Source organism: Hylaeus volcanicus, chromosome 6 (assembly GCF_026283585.1).
Source record: "Hylaeus volcanicus isolate JK05 chromosome 6, UHH_iyHylVolc1.0_haploid, whole genome shotgun sequence".
Classification (NCBI taxonomy): domain Eukaryota; kingdom Metazoa; phylum Arthropoda; class Insecta; order Hymenoptera; family Colletidae; genus Hylaeus; species Hylaeus volcanicus.
Genome location: NC_071981.1, coordinates 13,983,259 through 14,001,482, shown reverse-complemented (window position 1 = coordinate 14,001,482; position 18,224 = coordinate 13,983,259). Strand labels below are relative to the sequence as shown.

General features: G+C 36.7%; 2 protein-coding genes across 4 annotated transcripts in view; one reads left to right on the top strand and one right to left on the bottom strand.

The window, feature by feature from the left end:
- Positions 1-2,617: 2,617 nt before the first annotated feature.
- Positions 2,618-8,824, bottom strand: LOC128878013 (prothoracicotropic hormone-like). Of its 3 annotated transcripts, XM_054125781.1 has the most exons (5): positions 5,583-8,824; positions 4,960-5,404; positions 3,683-3,856; positions 3,087-3,227; positions 2,618-2,822 (listed from the first exon to the last, which is right to left on the bottom strand). In XM_054125781.1, the coding sequence occupies exons 2-5, from the start codon at positions 4,978-4,980 to the stop codon at positions 2,661-2,663; spliced, it is 498 nt and encodes a 165-aa protein (XP_053981756.1). In that variant the 5' UTR covers positions 4,981-5,404; positions 5,583-8,824; the 3' UTR covers positions 2,618-2,660. The 3 variants fall into 3 exon arrangements, with proteins under 3 accessions (XP_053981756.1, XP_053981755.1, XP_053981754.1); XM_054125780.1 differs by having other exon boundaries at positions 4,960-8,824; XM_054125779.1 differs by lacking the exons at positions 4,960-5,404; positions 5,583-8,824 and having other exon boundaries at positions 3,683-4,781.
- A 787-nt stretch (positions 8,825-9,611) lies between these two features.
- Positions 9,612-18,224, top strand: part of LOC128878543 (uncharacterized) — an 11,714-nt gene continuing 3,101 nt past the window's right edge. The window contains exons 1-3 of the mRNA XM_054126830.1: positions 9,612-10,021; positions 16,452-16,530; positions 17,945-18,224. The exon at positions 17,945-18,224 is cut by the window's right edge and continues 309 nt beyond it. Coding sequence (XP_053982805.1) covers positions 9,830-10,021; positions 16,452-16,530; positions 17,945-18,224 — 551 coding nt within the window. The 5' untranslated portion in view covers positions 9,612-9,829. The remainder of the gene's footprint in view (positions 10,022-16,451; positions 16,531-17,944) is intronic.

The window sequence follows — 18,224 nt, the reverse complement described above, 5'->3', positions numbered from 1 at the left end:
AATTAATTATATCTGGAAATTATATGCATTAGAAAAATACATTAGCTGGACCAGACTCCCCCCTTAATTTAAAGCAACAGATTTTATATAATACATCGCTTATAAAATACAAATTCAAACACAAAACAATACGCAAGAATTTTCTGAAGTTAAAGTGTTTATTACTCTCGGTCATGAGCGTACATTGATTTTCTAAATGGGAAAAATGTTCTGGTCAAAGCACGACAGCGTAAATACCGTCCAGGTCGTGGTTGATGTATTCCAAGCAACTATATTAGCGTATACGGACGTTCTTATAATTTCATTAACTATCGAAGTCCCATCAGTGGCGCGGTCCAGTGTTATCAGCAACGTCCTCGACAACTTTGCAGCATGCCGCGCACCGACGTCATATCTTGTTTTCAAGAAGATCTAAAAATAATTTATGCACGCTATCTTTGCCAAAAAATGGCGAAATTTCCTTCGATACTTGCATAGTATCCTATAGAGCGAAGATGATCGAAGATTGAAGTAGGACTGTTTCACTTTACTGTCCGAAATACAGCCCCTAAGCGACATGTCTACATGGATACTAATCTCAATTCTCATGGAAACTTATTGCCATGTAATAGGCAGACTTGGTAGAGGCCTATACCGACCGTCTTAGCGCGAAAACATCCCTCGGACAAATCTTGAAGATTCAGCCCCTTTCGTACGATTCCCAGACGCGTGAAACGCGGTTCGGATTCGTTTGATGGTAAAAGGAGGAACAGTGGAGAATATGGCTGAATCGTGGTCAGATATGGCCGATTCAAGCGTTTTAGGATGGTTGCACTCGAGGGACGAAGTCCACTACTTTCTTTGGTCAAAGGGAGCTCGACTTGTCCCTTTATGACTTGTACCCTTGTCTAGCTTGGTCGCCCGGGATCGCTTTTTCTTAAACCTTACGACGTCTATGACGTTGTCAGGGTCGACGGACCCTCCCGACTCTTGTCTCTCATTTTCACTCCTTGCGACGATTACTAGGCACATGGGTACCTCGAAGCACTGGGAACAACTGAAACTTTGAATTCCTTTACTAATGTCTCACTCGGACAATATCACGCCAATTGATACGTTTATTTAAAAGTAAAAAATTCCAACTGATGGTCGCCTATAATGATTACGAATTTTCTAACGATTTTCCTGTATTGCATCTTTGGGGAATTAACCGTGAATATCGAATCTCAATTGTAGTGGTTACTTGTATGTTATGGAATGTAGCTTGAAAAATAAGTGTACACGCATGTACGTACTGTATACGTGTCATACTTTAACTTAAAGTCTTTAAGGGATTAACTCTGCGGCACAGGAATTCAGGTCATAAAGTAGACCCATGTTGCACAGGAATTTTATTGCGTTTTAGATCAAACAAGATTGTTATATTTTTATTAATAAAGGCCTACACATACAGCTATACACATGCGCCTATGCACATGCAGCTATTGCAAAGTTTCGAGGTGGGATTAAAAGTGTCTCACCATGCATTACGATACATCAAAAAGGTGGGACACTTTTGATCCCACCGTGCCCCATAGAGTTGAAGGAAGAACGGTATTTGGAAATATCGAAGAAGGGTGATAAAGGCGATTCGTTGAAAGACAGGCTACGTATGGTCGTCAAGTGGCTGTCAATCTCTATCAGATGAGAGGTGATAGCGGAAATGGGTTCAAGCTGCTAACGCGCTCGACCAAAGGTAAACGGATGAGCGACTGCACTGTAAACATTGCGTCGAGTGGCCATATCCGCCATCTTGACTATCCATTACGCTCGAAAGGTTCACACCTCTCCCCGCAGAAATGTCCTTGTTGCTTTTTTCACACTTTGCCTGTGAACTGACGATGGAACCAATCCAATGACGTGTCAATTCTCAAGCGTTCTGTTCGATGTGTCTAACAGGAGCCTGGATAGTTCTAACTAGCGTCGGTGGTAGCCGAGATTTGTTGCAGCATCGATTGAATTCAAAGGTCGAGTGTTATTGACAGACCTCGAAATGTAACTGTACTCGAGAGTTGTGAATTGTTTCGAGGTAATCATTGGAACATTTTGTAACAATTTCGATATTTCTTTTATTTTTCATTCTTTTTCATTAATGCTACCTTGATTTGTTATCTTAGCTTTACATTGGTAAAAGGTGTTTGGATAGCTTGGGCATTGGGAACTGAAAGTACAGCGATCAAGTATCAGTTAACTCGGCATCAGAATAAGTATGCTGTATCAATAATTTTTGTATTTTTCATTACATTTTCATGAAAGTCTCGCTGATGGATCGAGCTCGTTCTCCTAATAAAAACGAGCCCAAAGACGACCATTTTAGGACTACTTTTAGTTAAACATCATTCAAAGACATTCGCGAATCATTAGAATAGCATGTTAATAAAAATTGTACGAACGAGGTCGTGTTTGGTCTCATTTTCATCGTGCAGACATCGACAGGTCCATTCGTAATGGTTCGATGAAATTTTAGTGAAAACTAGACAAATTTTCGTTTTAATGGTAAACGTAATAAATATGACAACATGTATCATCAATGTGACTGAAATTTTATTTGATTAAAGCGTAAAAATCGTTACTTGTTAGCTAGAATCACTGTTATAGGTACCTATATATTAGACTATACGATTTCAGAAGAATAGGAACTGTCAGTTCTGTCTGCTGCCTGTGTCAGGCACGCAGGCGACTGCCACTTCCACCTTCTTCGGTTGCCAATCCTGGCGTAGACACTCCGGCAGTTCCGGCTCTTGCAACGCGTTGTCGTACGAGTATCGAGCCCCGTAGGCCTGCCGTTGCTGTAAAACATATACCTGCAGAAGGAAAAAATGATAATTTAATATAACATTCTTCGAATAACTGAAATCGAACTATCTTCGTCTCTGTTTATGCGTTTTTAAATACAAGAATTGGGACGAACTAATGAAAATTCAGGGTTAGCTTGAAAAACAGCAATAGACTGAGACTTGTCTTGCATTAAGAAGAAAGAAACTAAACAGACTCGTAGTTTACAGAAACATTTTTTCTTTTTTTTTATCCTTACACTAGACAGATTCGTTGAAGTTACATAGTCATACCGAGTAACTGAGTAGCTTGCAACGATGAAATTTATCTTGGCAAGTGCGTCTTTTGCAAGCAGACTCGCTCAGATATTTCGGGTAAAATCCATATCCCAGATACTTTTTGTGCCCGAACTCCGTTTCGCATGAACAGCTAGACTGTAAACATGTCCAAAGTATTTCGGTTGGTTTTATTTTTAAAATGAACACGAAGAATCGATAATAAATTTGTTTACGAGGCCATAACAAGCAAGATATCCATGTTAACTGGTAAACAATAAATAAAATGAAATTTTCAACTTTGTCACGAGGAGAAAAGCTATTTGTATTAAATTATGTATCTCTTACGTATTCAAGCCTCAGGGGCTGTAGATACGTTTGATCGTAGCTACAGTACGGGTTTAGCGATCCCGAGGTACCCGAGCTATAGGGAGGCGGTGGACTCCAAACAAATTAGTTACAACCCCAATGGAGATTTTAGAGAATGAAGAAAATGTGAAGTAATATAAAGAAAGAAATTAATGGATATCGTAAAAATGGACACGTTGGTTTTTGTTTGTTTGAATATTTTGACAAAAAGGTAAAGAATATTTTATTTAGTTCAAAATACTCACTCTGGTCCTGACATTGATTCTATTATTGTGGAACGACGGCCTCTCGATTAATAGGTCCTCGTCGTTCCACGATTTGTCATAGCTCTCCGGTTGGGTATCGATGTTCAGAGTCTGCAAGCTCCATTCACTGCTTGCCAGCATCAATTCGGCGACTTCAAGGGCGTATAGCATAACCTGAACAACAAATGGCGCTATATTGTCACCGGACATTTGATAAAAATGTTCAGAATGCGTATTGTAAACTTCTTTAATCGATTCATCTATTTATTAGTTCTGGCGAACAAACGATAAACAAAGATTTACGAGCGACAAATTACCAAGCAAAAGTCGAAGAAACATTAAACTCGATGATAATTTTAAAGCTGAAATTAATAATAATCTTACCACCATTTTTACTTTTCTAAAAAATCGATTGCGGGGTAGATAATTTATGTGAAATTTCAAAAATCACCAACACCTTGAGCAGTTAATACATCAATTTATTTCAAATCAAATTAAGCAGGAACCATACCACGTATATTACTCGACCGAACCTGATTACAACTGATAAAACTAGATAATCGCTGATAACAATTCAATTTCAAGTAACGTTTCTCCACGTATTTTTGTTGTATTATTAAAAAAAAAAAAATAATTACGTGGTAATGGCCGTGGCTGCGTTGTTGAATGTTTCCAATTGAAATTATGTTTACAAGCATTCAGAATATTTACACTTGACGCTGTCGAAAGTGCAAAACAAACATTCGTCAATCGTGTGCGAAAATGTATCGAAGTTAACAGTGACCAGCTTTCGATATCGAATTAAAAAAAGTGTAATTCTTTTCCAAAAATTTCACGTTCAAAATGAGAGTTCTAGATTGTCAACTATAGATATATCTATATTACAATGTTCGCTGTTAAAAGATTAAACAAAATTTTAATTGGAATATTCACAAAATTATTTGTTAAAGTTCTGCCACGTGTCAGAAAATTTTACACAAATCTGCACCGGTATGATTTCACGTACAGTCAGCGTAAGAAGTATTCGTACAGCAACCAATTTAAAATAAAATTAATAAGAAAAGAAATAAGAAGTTAAGATTAAAAGTAATAAACTTTAATTTACCAAAAATTTTATCTAAAAATATGTAGGAATGTTGGTTAATTATTTCTTCCTCTAAAATTTATTAATAAAATAAATATCTGAAGTTTTATTTTGAATTGGTTCTTGTACGAACACTTATTACACCGACCGCATGTCTTCACTTTTCGGGTATAATTTGCTATTTCTTACTTACGTAAGCGATTACGATTTTCATGTCGATAGGAACGAATCTTATTAGATGCTAGTCGATGCTTGAGTAATGAAGGTCTTTCGAATGTCGCGGAGTCTTATATAAGGGAATTAGGGAAACAAAATGTGCCACCACATCCCTCATTCACCCCCAACTCTCTCCAGCACCCCTAGATCAAAACATCTACGCTTCCTTTTCGACATAAATAAATCCATTAGCGTCACACGATCTTCAAACGGGGGTGGACGTGCCCCTAACATGAAGTTTTTGTCCATGCGTGACAGCTGTCGCAATTACAAAACTACCTGTCACAGGGGCCCACATTCATTGAAATGGATCCGTCTTTCCCAGATTGCAACACAAAATTCTTCAGGTATTTTTGTCAGACAGCTGAAATCACCTTTGGTTGCTGTCAGTTATCGTCCTATTCGTCCCACGACAGGTATCGCTGTAACGCGTCAACATATCAATTTCGGTACACATGCTATGATTCATGTTTACTAGCATTTACGTATGGACAGAGCAACAAAATAATGACGTTGTTAGACTGTTAACTTCGAGGGCTCCTAGTATTTAAACAATTCCCAAAACAATAAAATGGCGACATGAGTCTCCTCTTATTTCACCTGGACTCCAATATATTTCAATTCGAATTAAATCCCTGACGTCGAGTACGAAAGTGATCCATTTGCCGCGAAATGAATAATTCTATGTACCACATATAAACTTAAACGACCCGATTACTCAGCTATTTGCAATTATCTCAGTCACGTCAATTGGAGTTATTGTGCTTCTTCTTCGCTTGCCGTACTCATCTTTCGGCTTAAATATCTTAGATTTCATACGGTATACGCAGCTTTTAACCCTTTGCAGTCCAGATTTTCTGAATTCAGTCCAACTCTGTCGAGTCTCACTCGACATAGAACAGTAAAGGGTTACAGTGACAAAGTGTTGCAAGCAACTCCCGTACGAGCCCCCCATTTGTTTGTGTGGCGCCCGAGGCCTCCTAACAAAAATCTGCGCGGCAACCGTCGCGTTAATGAGTCGCGAGTAATTTAATTCGGGACACACGCACAGCAGGACACGCACTTATGCACGCAACTTCGGCTTTCACGGCCGCCAGGGAATTATTTTCTGCACCAGATACGTACCAGATCGATGGGACGCGTACTTACGGCCGTTCCCGCGGCATATTACCTGCGAACCCTCTCTCAACGTCCATCCGTCGTTGTTTTCGTTATTTATACGCGCGAATGCATTCGCTCGATCGGACGAGAGGTGTTAAAAACAACAACCTCGAAAATAAAAAGCTTCGAATTGCAACGAAACACGCCAAAGTTTTCATCGAGTCACTGCGGAAGCTCCCGATGGAAATGACCACGAGCACGACCATGCTTGGACAAATTTTAATTTCGATCGAGAGAATCTTGACAATCACTTGAAGAGGATCGAGAGTATTTTCATGGATTTGAAGAACCTTCAATGAGGATGCAGCTTGGATCTATAATTTTTGGTGGTTGAGGGTGGTACGGAAGATGGTTTAACAATTCGAAATAATCCGTAGGAAAGATTACATTTTCCTCGTGGTATTTTTAGATTAACGGTGTTAAATGAAATGTGAATTAATAATATTATATACTCGCCAGTTTCTTTAAATCGTGAACTGGAGGTTCATTGAATTTTAATTACGTAGCTAGAAGTTGTGATACGGCGCTTCAAAAATGTTTCCTGTTAAAAATGACAAGCTGGAGCAAAATATAAGCAACATTTGGTTCGCCCATGGCTGGAATACCATGCTTTTTACAAGTCATTAAATTTTCACCCTGAAAGCTTCATGCACGTCGATTTTACAAACATCAATTCTGCATGCTTTAAAAATTTGAACTTGGCAAAAAATGGCAGCAGATTGGCTTCTTCAAATTTCTGTACTACAAATGTTTACGATACATAACGCTAATTATTGAAATGCTTACTCTGTAGAAAATATTATGAATAAATAGATAGAGGAAAAAGTTAAAAAGCTGCGAGGTCAACGAAAACGATTGTCCTGTTAGGGATCTCCAGGGACTCGGCTGCGTGGATACTCGTAACCTTATTTTCCGTGGGACGACACGTCGCGGAACAACACGTCACGGAACAAACGGCGAAACTTTCCAACCTCGTTCTATTTTGCAAAAAAAAAAAAAAAAATTGCTTCCAATCCGTTGGACCGAATGAGAGTGTGTTCCCAGCATTCGTAGGCGTCGCCAGAAGCACCAATGGAAGGTCATTTCAAGTACACGACTATTCGGGAGCCAGATTCTCCGAATAACCAACGCCTCCGTGTCCAACATACTTTACTGACGTTCGTTACTGACGTGTTGGAACAGTTTTAAACTCAGGAACTGCAAACGAAATTACAAACCCTTCGTTCAGTCGGATAGTGGTCTGTAAGGGTTCATAAATGGGGTTAGAGTTGTTGTACTTTCTCTAACTGTTTTAGCTTCGTCAGTTATTGTAGTTCCTCTGACTATTCTGGTTCTTCTAGCTGATGTAGTTCTTTAATAATGCAAGAACCACAAGAAGAGCTGCGAAGACTCTCACCAACAACAAGAATTACAAAAACAACATACATAAATGGAAGAACTAGGAACAGAGGTGCAAACTCTCCGTTTTTTTTTTCGAGTTAAACTTAATGTCACGAAGGGCCAAGTTGTACTATATACTTTTGCGTCATCGTGGTTTCTGACAAATGAGGTAATTTACGTTAACCTCGCATCGTATTATGCCCCTATCTACTTTAAGATCTATTACAAGTTAGAACTATACGACATCGTAAACCTACATCTGGAACTCATCACATAAGTGATTCTTAAGTTTTTTTTTTTTTTTTAAATATGTAATTCCACAAAATTTGTTGCATCTACGTCATAAGATATTTTTTCATTCGTATAAATATATATTTCAATCAACAGGTATAACCTACTAATATGCAGATGAAGCATACGAAAGTATTTACAGTAAATCAATTAATTTTTTTTTTAATATCATAACGTATTCAATTATTTAGAACACTAACATTATTTCATACAATTATTCACAGTAACTATCAACAATAATTTTATGATTCTTAATACAAAGATTTCTTACATTTATTTTAATAACATAATGCATCGGACCATTTGCAATCACGTGATTTTAAGAAAAATTGGGATAGGTGAATACGTAAAACAAATGTTCCCTATAATGTTTCACGTAAGACTTAATTGGACTTAAGGGATTAGTCGCAGTCCAGAAAAATGAAAACGGACACATTCTTGTGTGCTCTTTTTAAGGTAACTTTTATTAATGAGATGTAAATATATTACAAAGTATGTCTTAAAGAACTATAAAAGAATTTTTGTTTTAAAAGATGGTTTCAAAAGTGAGCAAGAGTTCTTCAAATTGGTGTACCTGAAAACAAAACTAAAGGTAGATGTAGAAAATACATATATTAGACTAACGGGTCCCTGATCGAAGGATTTTTTACTTTCTTATATACTTTTCTTTTTATTCTGTATTTAATCACTTAATTTATAATGAAAGTTGAAGTTCAACATCAAATGTACGTCACTTTGTTTTAAATTAATTTTTTCCAAAATCCTGCGATCACAGACCCGTTGGTCTAATATATTCTCCAAATCTACCTTTATTTTTGTTTTCAGGTATACAAGTTTGGAGAAATCTTGCTCACCGCAAACAAAATGGCCACCACCCACACCATCGCCTGTTATGACGAAATGAATTAACCTTTTTCTAAAACAAAAATTTGTTTATAGTTCTTAAAAACATTTTTTGGCATATATCTAAATTTCATTAATAAATATTATCATTTAATACCTTAAAAAAGTCACACAAGAACCCCTTGAGGGGGTATCCTGAATCAGGAGGTCTAAAAAAAGCAGCTTTTCGTGAATTTTCTTAGGATGTACAAAAATAATTAATTTTATCGAACTTTCTATCCTATTTTCATACATATTTGTGTAGTCTGTAGAAATTTTTTCAACAAGAAATATTCAAATTGTGTCGACTGTGACGCACATTTGTAGAGCACCACACAATTAAAGCCTCCTATCGGTGGGAAAGATGCAGGTCGTAATTTTAGTTTGACACAAAAAATCCAAAAGAAATTTTCATTTTCATACATTTTTCTTCTATGTGAACTAAAGAAATTCATACAAAAAAAATTTTTACCAACTTTTTTATCAAGTTAAAGTGATTTTTTTCACCCAAAGAACTCGTTCTTTTTTTCAAACTTGCAGTAATTTCATATTTCACCATTTTTGCGGGTTTTTCTTAGTTCACATAGAAGAAAAATGTATGAAAATGAAAATTTCTTTTGGTTTTTTTGTGACGAACCAAAATTACGACCTGCATCTTTCCCGCCGATTGAAGGTTTCAATTGTGAGGTGGTCTACAAATGTGCGTCACAGTCGACACAATTTGAATATTTCTTGTTGAAAAAATTTCTACAGACTACACAAATATGTATGAAAATAGGATAAAAAGTTCGATAAAATTAATTATTTTTGTCCATCCTAAGAAAATTCACGAAAAACCGCTTCTTTTAGACCTCTTGATTCAGGATACCCCCTTAATGTAACAAACATTGAACGGCAGATAGTGCTTCGTTTGTTTGTACAATCATAAAATAGATAATCGCCGTATAGGTGACGCAGTTCTTTCACGAAAATCGGTGTTCGACACATACGTGGCGATCGCGTTAATGGGTTTCGGTGGTGTCGTTCGGTAGAACCCGTAGCCGAGCATGCGCGCTCGCACCGCTTCACCCCCAATCCGTGCGCGAGCATTCTATATAATAGGGGGAATCACGCGGAGGACCGGTACACGGTAAATGTTTTCCGGCGCGCGAACAGGTAAACGTCAATCCTTGGAAAATCATTTCGGAACATCATCCCACATCATCCCCTTTGATAGACGCCGTGGAATCAACGCTTTCGAACTGACGATGGCGAGTCGCTGTACCTCCGTTCTCTTGATCTTGATGTCGGTGGTGGTCGCTTGGGCGGCAGCTGTCCCTGTCCAGGTAATTGTTTTTAACGCTAGACTCGGGATTCTATGCATTTACGATTCAAGCTGGTATGACAAGTACGTGCTAAACGTAAGCAAAAGGTGTGTGCACTTAGACAAAATGAAATATTAAATTATTATATTAATTAATAGATTATAGTCAACATACATTCTGCATGTTATATAACTGTACACCATAAACTCGTAAAATCCGTAGTCTACTTACTACACTTAAACCCGCGAGTTTGAATCATCTTCCGATGTGAAGTCGTACTTAACTAAAATTTAAATAAGGAACATTTTTCGTCATATTCCTTCGTGTATTCAAACTTGGGAATTTTCATTTTATTTGTACTTTGTAGTTAATTTCTAACTTTAATAACTGTACTCGTAACACCAAAAACGATCAACTGCTTCAATTCCAGAGAACCTTTGCGCGTGAATTGTTTTCCCATAGGGAAACTATCGATTGTTTAGTTTCGAAGATTGGCTGTTATATTTAGGCTGATTTTTTTTTTTAACCGGTAGATTCTCGACCCTTTTATCGTGATACAGTAAATTAATATGAATTTGTGCTTATTTTAATAAATATTATTCTTGACAATAATTTATATTCATCAGTTCTACGAGAACGTGTCTTGTTGTATGTAATTTAAAAACAGTCCTCCAATGAATATTTAAATGGTTGCACTATGTTAACCGGACAAAGGTAGCATAATCAATAGTCTTTTAATTGGACGGCTGGCTGAAAGAACTGGTGAAATATAAACTGCCTTTACTGTATAATTTAAATTCTAGATAGTAAAAATGATCAAATATTATTCAGGGACAAGAAGATTCTACTAATTTCATGTATATAATTTTAAATTACTTGGCCAAATTTCTTATATATATATATTGTTTAATGTTTTCCTATGACTAGCAACGTTCTTTCTTTGATGATAAAACTGACATATACATGATCATTTGTATAGCATAGTTCGTTTGTAGCGTGTCAGAAATGGCCGACTTATTTCACTGCACACTACTGCATGGAGCTATAAAGAACGGCCCTGGATAAGGTTCACAGTGTAAAACCAACCCATCTTTTTGCTCATAAAATACATTTCCCTGGTATTAATCTTACTAGTCATTAATTTATATGTTAATTCGTTTTCAACAAATCTTGACTAATAAATTTAAATTACACCCAAGAACTTTTTCTTGATATTGAGTCACTTGATATTGAGTCTAAAAAGAGAATAATTTTTCAAATTGCTTCGTTACAAGTTACCTAAATAATTATTTCATAATATTAGATTTTCTAGATATAACACTTGTGTCTTACACAATATAAATTATCCACTAAATTTTTTATAATAACTATTCAAAAACGCTTGACACAAGTGCTTCTATACAAACAGCATTCGTAATGTAAGTTAGAGTTCTTGCTGATTAAAGATAAATATGGACACATTTTTAAATTGAACGAACTTATAAATCGATAGGAACTTTATATAAAGGATTCTTCTACTATCTTCCGTGCAATCGCAAACTTATAAGGATCACACGGAGAAAGTTGTTCCCTCTCGGTTTTATCGCCAAGCCAATTTCGTTATTTCTGAATAACGATATCAGCTTCGATTCGAATAAAGAATTTGCAAACAAAATTCAAGAATTAGGAGCTCGAAATAAAACTTCGTTCGAGGTTCCGAAACGACATCTTTCTATAAAATAGAAAAATTCAATAAATTCAAACTAAGAAAACAATTACAATGCAAATGATTATCTTTAATAATTTTATTATTTCTTTTATTATACCCAAAGAGGAATCAAAATGATAGAGTTAGGACAAAGGAGGACGTCCCGGACTGGGACGTCACGAGCGCAACTTGTTGCGTCCACGCTATATCGTACTCCTAATCCCAAACAACGCTTTCAAGTTGGCTATTTTCGCTATACATCCCGTGTTAAGAATACACAAAACTCTCGGACTTTACCTAGAAAACCTTTGCCAGATATAGTTGTTTTGCTCTCGGTAGAGCGCGCCAAATTTTCCATGCTCGAGTAATGTCTCTTTCTTTCTTCCTTACATTCAACTATATTTTTCAGTTTCTCTTTCTCCGAACTATTTATCTTTCCTCCCCTGTTGCGAGTGAACTGTGCTCTCCTTGGTTCGTCTAATTTTTTTTTTCACTGCACTGTCTTCGTTCTATTTCTTTTTTTTTTCATTCTAACTTTGTGCTCCTTAGTTCGCCTGGTTTTTTTCTCCGCGTGCTATCTTCTTCTTTCTATTTCTTTTCTTTTTCATTTAACTTCGCGCATCTTAGTTCGCCTGATTTCTTCCACGCTTTGTCTTCTGCTATCTTCTTTTCCTTCTCTTTTCGGTCCAACTTTTTTCTCCTTGGTTCGCCTGGTTTCTTTTTACACGTTCTCTTCTATCTATCTTCTTTTCCTTTCCTTTTCAGTATCTGTTGAATGTCGCATGCCCTTCGACAATGTTCTTATTTGCGCGACTTTACCGTTCTTTCTAGTGTCGATTATTCGTTGTTAAATGTTATAAAATAGGTGAATTAATGTTTCACGTGTCGAAATGATAAGTAAATATTTTTACTTAAACTACAGCTATCAACGATTGAGCGTAAAGGCACAAAATTAGTTTCTACATCCCTGTTTCATTTAAAAAAAATCGAAATAAAAATTCGCGAAAATTCGAAATAAAAACCTCAGTAAACAAATTTTGTTAAATCGAGTTTTCGAAAAAAAAAAAAGAATTGTTAAACATAGCTATGATTTACGCCCGTCCTCCCTCAAACAACAAAAAACAACCCTGCTGGGCCGCGAAAAGACGTCCTTCACGGTCGCGAATTGTGTCGTAGCGTACTGTTGTATGGATTATTTCGTTATCTCTTATCTGCTTACCTCATTATATCTGATGCGGCACGAAACTTTTCGCGGAAGTTGCGCGCGTTTCGACTCTGTGTGCTTCCTCCTCGAGGGAGCACTCGCCGGACGAGATAACGGTAATGGAGTAACGAACTTTCTTTCCCCGATCGCGAGAAAAGGGAAGGTGACAACGAATCGGTAACGAAACGGTCGCACACGATCCCGTTCGCGGAATCACGCTTCCACACGGAGAGAGAGGAAACTTTTTCAATGCATACTGATCGGGCCGGCACTCAAGTGACTCGCGGGACGACCAAACGCACTATTCAATAGCTTACGCAAGGAGAGATACGATGGTTTCTTAGCCGGGTGATTTTCCAAGGTATTTGGAAAATTGTCGCTCTCCTAACAAACAAGAAAACTGCTTCCAACATGAGCGACAGATTTTAAATGATTCAGGAAAAATATACATTTATATTTAAATTCTGACGATTGGTAGGTTTTTCCAATAAAAATGAGTTCAGCTATATGAGACTGCTATATTCGGATCAGTCTGTGGCTTGTGAAACCCTTGGGGGAAAATTTTTGTATGAAAGAAGGCCTTCAATTAAAGGCATTGTTTATATTCAGTATGTGTTTCATAGAACAAGAGATTTAGTATAATATTCTCTGGACACATATTTTAAAAATAGTAACGGTATTAATATTTTGAACAAAGAAGTTCTACAGTGGGTGTAGAAAGTACTCGTACATCGATCAATTTCCAAAAAAAAAAAACTGTGTAAAATTGTAATTTATTAACTTATTTTTGATAAACAATGACATTCTACATATTTCTCGAAAATCTCTAGAATAGATAGGGAAAAATAGCTATGTAAGTTGTGAAATTAACAAGAGAAAAACAATTAATCGATAGAAATATTGAAGCAATAAGTACTCGCACAACTGTTTAATTTTTTAAACTTGATTAAAAAAAAGAAAGAAATTTACAGTAATTTATAAGTATATAATACTTCCTTCGAGGGATTTCCGTTTTGATTTTATAATTATTGTAACTTTTCTAAGCATTAAATTAACTAAATTATTAGTTGTACGAAGTGGGATCTTCTTCAATTCCTCCATTAGAGCCATTTTTAAAAGTACTTCACTTGAAATTTGATGTTTTCTAATTCTTACGGAGCAATAAACTAATGTGTTTACGTTACAAACTCCACTGTAAATGGTTCGTCATAAGTAGACTGCGGATCTTTATGCATTTATAGGAAATTTGAATGTGCAAGAAACTACAAAATGCAAACAATATGCAGGAATATAAAAAAGATTGAAAGCAGAGTTCGTGTTACAATATTTGCAGAATAAAATAAATTCCTATTTAGGTTAAATTTTCCTAGGCACGTTCGCGAAGATTTTATTTTGCATAAAGACCCGCGGTCTAGCCATAAGAATTGTTCAAAGACTTATTGTTTCTATGCTTTTACCCACTTTTCGCATTTTTTTTTTTTTGTTAATTTCACAAATTATATCAACTAGTAAATGTTGTTTGGACTATATCTACACATCTTAGAGACTTCCGAGAATATGTAAAATATCATTGATTATAAAAAAAGATAAATTAAGAAACTACAATTTCACACAAAAGTTTTTTGGGAAATTGATGGGTGCACGAATGCATTCTACACCCACTGTATATTACTTACTAGAAAGCGATCAGAAATCTAACTTTTAACCGATTGTTCAAATGTTATTACTGAACGGAAATGTTAAAATATTATTAGTGCGCTCAAAACTGAGCAAGATATCATAAATCAGTTGCCGCTAATATTTGCCATTCACATTGATATTATACGCTACAAAAATTAACCTGTTATAACGATTATACAACAGGATAATTCTAGCGTAAAATTTAAATGAAATCAAAAATTACAATACTATGTAGGACTGCCATTAATTCAGACTATTACGAGAATTATATGTAAAATTCAAATTTGTATATTTATCATTGTATCTTCATCAGAGTATGGCCAACAAATTCAGAAAAGTTTCCTGAAAAAAATGAGCCCAAACACGACTACATTTTAACTACTTTTATTCGTACATCATTTTAATGATTTCCAAACAATTTTCTACGACGCGTAATTGAAAGTAATCCGAATGGTGTCGCGTTTGGATTCATTTTCATCGGGAAAACTTTACTAACGCACTGATGATATTTTCGTGGCGATCCACTGACAAACACAAAAATTCCAAGTTAGATCATTGGATGAAATTTAATCCTTCCTATGCATGTTATTACTCTCGTCGTATCAAGATGATTACTTCATTTATCAAAACAAAGCTACCATCTTCGTATCAAGCTAATTACTAATTACTGTACTTATAAAAGTAGAGAGCTTCATCGCGATACATTCGAATCCATCGTTGTTTACATTGAATACTTGCTCACTTCTGGGTTTTCGAATTGACGACCGAAGCAATCAAAAGTTCTCCTAAGGCAGCTGGCGGAAGGTATCGGGGTCGACTTTCTCGTTTATCCACCTTAGCTTTGCGACACGTAGGGAATCGATAGTGGAAAAAGTGAACAAGACGGAAATCATTTTCGGTTGGTTTGTACGAGTTTCCAACGGAAGGAGCAAAAACGAGAAACAATTGTTCATAAGGGATCCTCGGAAGTCACGTAGGGCGCTCGTGTAATACTTGTTACGTGCCTCGGTTGCACCGACGTCCGTTCGTAAGTTGATGAAAATTTCGAAACAGAGGGAAACATAATCCAACATGCTGCAGTCTTGGAGGGACAGTTTCGTGCGACCAAATCCCTTTCGCGTTTACAACTTTTCGACATGGTCTAGGATCGCTCGTTCGAAATTGGAAAGCGCGGTCACGATTCCCTGGCGACAACTAATAGTCTTCTTAGAGCTTTCGGAAACTGACTGAACCAGACGTTCCGTTTTCGAAGGTAGACGTTCCATTAATGATATTAAAGATCGTAAATTACACGTTCCGTTACACGCGGTCAGCTGCGTGTACCTCATCCCCGAGTCCCATTTGTAAACATTGGAAACATCAGAAACATCACATACCAGAAACTGATTCCCATCTACAAACATGATAAAGGTGCGAACGCGAGCGTATAGCAGTACGTGTGCTTTGTAATGTACAACACCAAAGGTCAAACATCAACCGAAGTAACAGGAAAAATGCTGTGATTACCGAGCGTTGATAAATCTTACATGACCAGGGAATACTTCGTTCCTTCGTGTATTTCAAAAATACATTTTCATACCGAATTAGATAACACTATTTGGATTCTATTCTTTTTTTTTTTAGAAATCAATTGCATAAAACTAGACTCGCCTACGAATCAAAGGTCATAGTCAGAGAGGAAGGGACAATTTGCCCCAACGTAAATAATCATTTTTTTTAAAGATATGTTCCTATAAATCTCAATTTAATGTAAGTCATGAATTGCACAATGGCGATTAGAAATATTCACTGGTACATATTACGTCCCTCTAGAGTCGAAAAGGAGAATGAAACAATATCTAAAACTTATTTTCAATAAACAACGATATGTTCAATTGCAGGCTGGAGCGAATACTTTGCGGCGTGATTTCTACGGACCAGCGACAACGGAATATCTAGGCGGATATCTCGAGGATCACGGTAAGCCTTGCGTTGCTTTATTAGTTTCGTACTTCCTGTGCGTGTTTCTTCGTTCTGTGCTACTTCATCGTGATTGGGTTTAATTGGATTTTCTCAGGCGTCGAGTGTGTCATTTGGCGGGAACGTTGCTCGATGATCGATGAGATTGTGAACGTCTCGCTTTCGTGTACTTTTGTCCAAGCTACGATCTTATTCGTAGAGAATCCACGGCCACAATTGGTCCTTGGTTTCTCTACATATTCGTGTGCGTCTCGAGAAACATAAATTCTTGTCCTTTAATAATAATTTCCTTTTGTGAACTTGTAGCTGTCGCGTGGCTAAAATGCTGGATGGCATTATTCAAAGTTTGCGCTGCAGAGTAAACTGCAGTTAAACTCAAAGGACAAATGTACTGAGCAGTACTGAGGTTAGGATTAGAAACAGCATCGCAGTTGAATGCACCTGCACCTCGCTTCTGTCCACGCATAATTTCCTTTAATAATGTTTGCTTTACGCGTATAATGCCGCGGGCTTGTTGCAACAAAGACGTTAAATTAATTAATTACATAGAAATGTATTCTGAAATATTTTTTGTACATTCTTCTCGCTACTTAATTACTGCGGGAGGAAAAATTATTGCGCTGAATTTATTCAGATTTTGTGTTGATAATTGTGTATTTATCAAAAATAGCCAATGTTTATTTATTTATTTATTTATTTATTTTACGTTTTTATTATCAACACAAGCTATTAATAAAGAGACGAGGTGCAATCGAAATGATTCGTAATATCCTAATCTCAAGTTCTGCTAAAACATCAAACATAAAACATAAAAACATCAAATAAAATACTTAACGACACGATGGTGACATAACAATGGTTAGGCCTTTTAGCTTCATGATTTTCTTTTATATACAATATTTATTGCCTGTACAAAATTTTAAAAAATACTTTAGGTAAATCTTAAATAGAATTAAATTTTACCAGACCTACTTAAGTAAAGTTTTTCTCTATCTTCTCCAATAAAGATTTGTACAGCGTAAAAAAAATATTATAACCCGTTTGTCTATGTCAATTTTTAGTTGCAGTACCGACCGTATTCCTCTTAAACGACAAAAAAGACTAATGACTCCGCGTAAACATACTTTCCCAACGGTTCCATGTGTCTACATTTTATAATAGTTCCCTATGTGCTATGTGGGACAATTCTGTGGTGGTTTTCCTTTGTGCGTAATTTGTGATTTCCCCTTGCATACCTTGGTGGTACGTATAATCGTTCGGAACAAAACAACAAAAGCAATCGTTCGCTCGAGCCACGTGTTCGTCCGTCGCTTCTCGTCGTCAGTATCGTCCCGTTTCGTCTTTGAAGAAATCGAAGGAAGATGGCGAACCAGTTCCTCGTGGACGGTTCAATGCAATTGCTCGATAATTTTAGGTTCGAGCAGAAACGAAGATCGCGGTGGGGATCGATCACACTACATCGGTGGCGGATCACCAAAAGGTTCAATTTCGACGCTATCAGTCGCACAGGAACGATCGTTGCACTCTCGATCCGAGAACGAGCACGACAGCGAAGATCGACCTGAGAGGAATCTCGACCAGATCGGCGGTGGTAACCTGTTGAGACGAGAAATGACCCAACGTTGGCTAGGGACGCGAGCGAATCTCGATCAAATAGGTGGAGGCAACCTGGTGAGGAACTTGGACCAGATAGG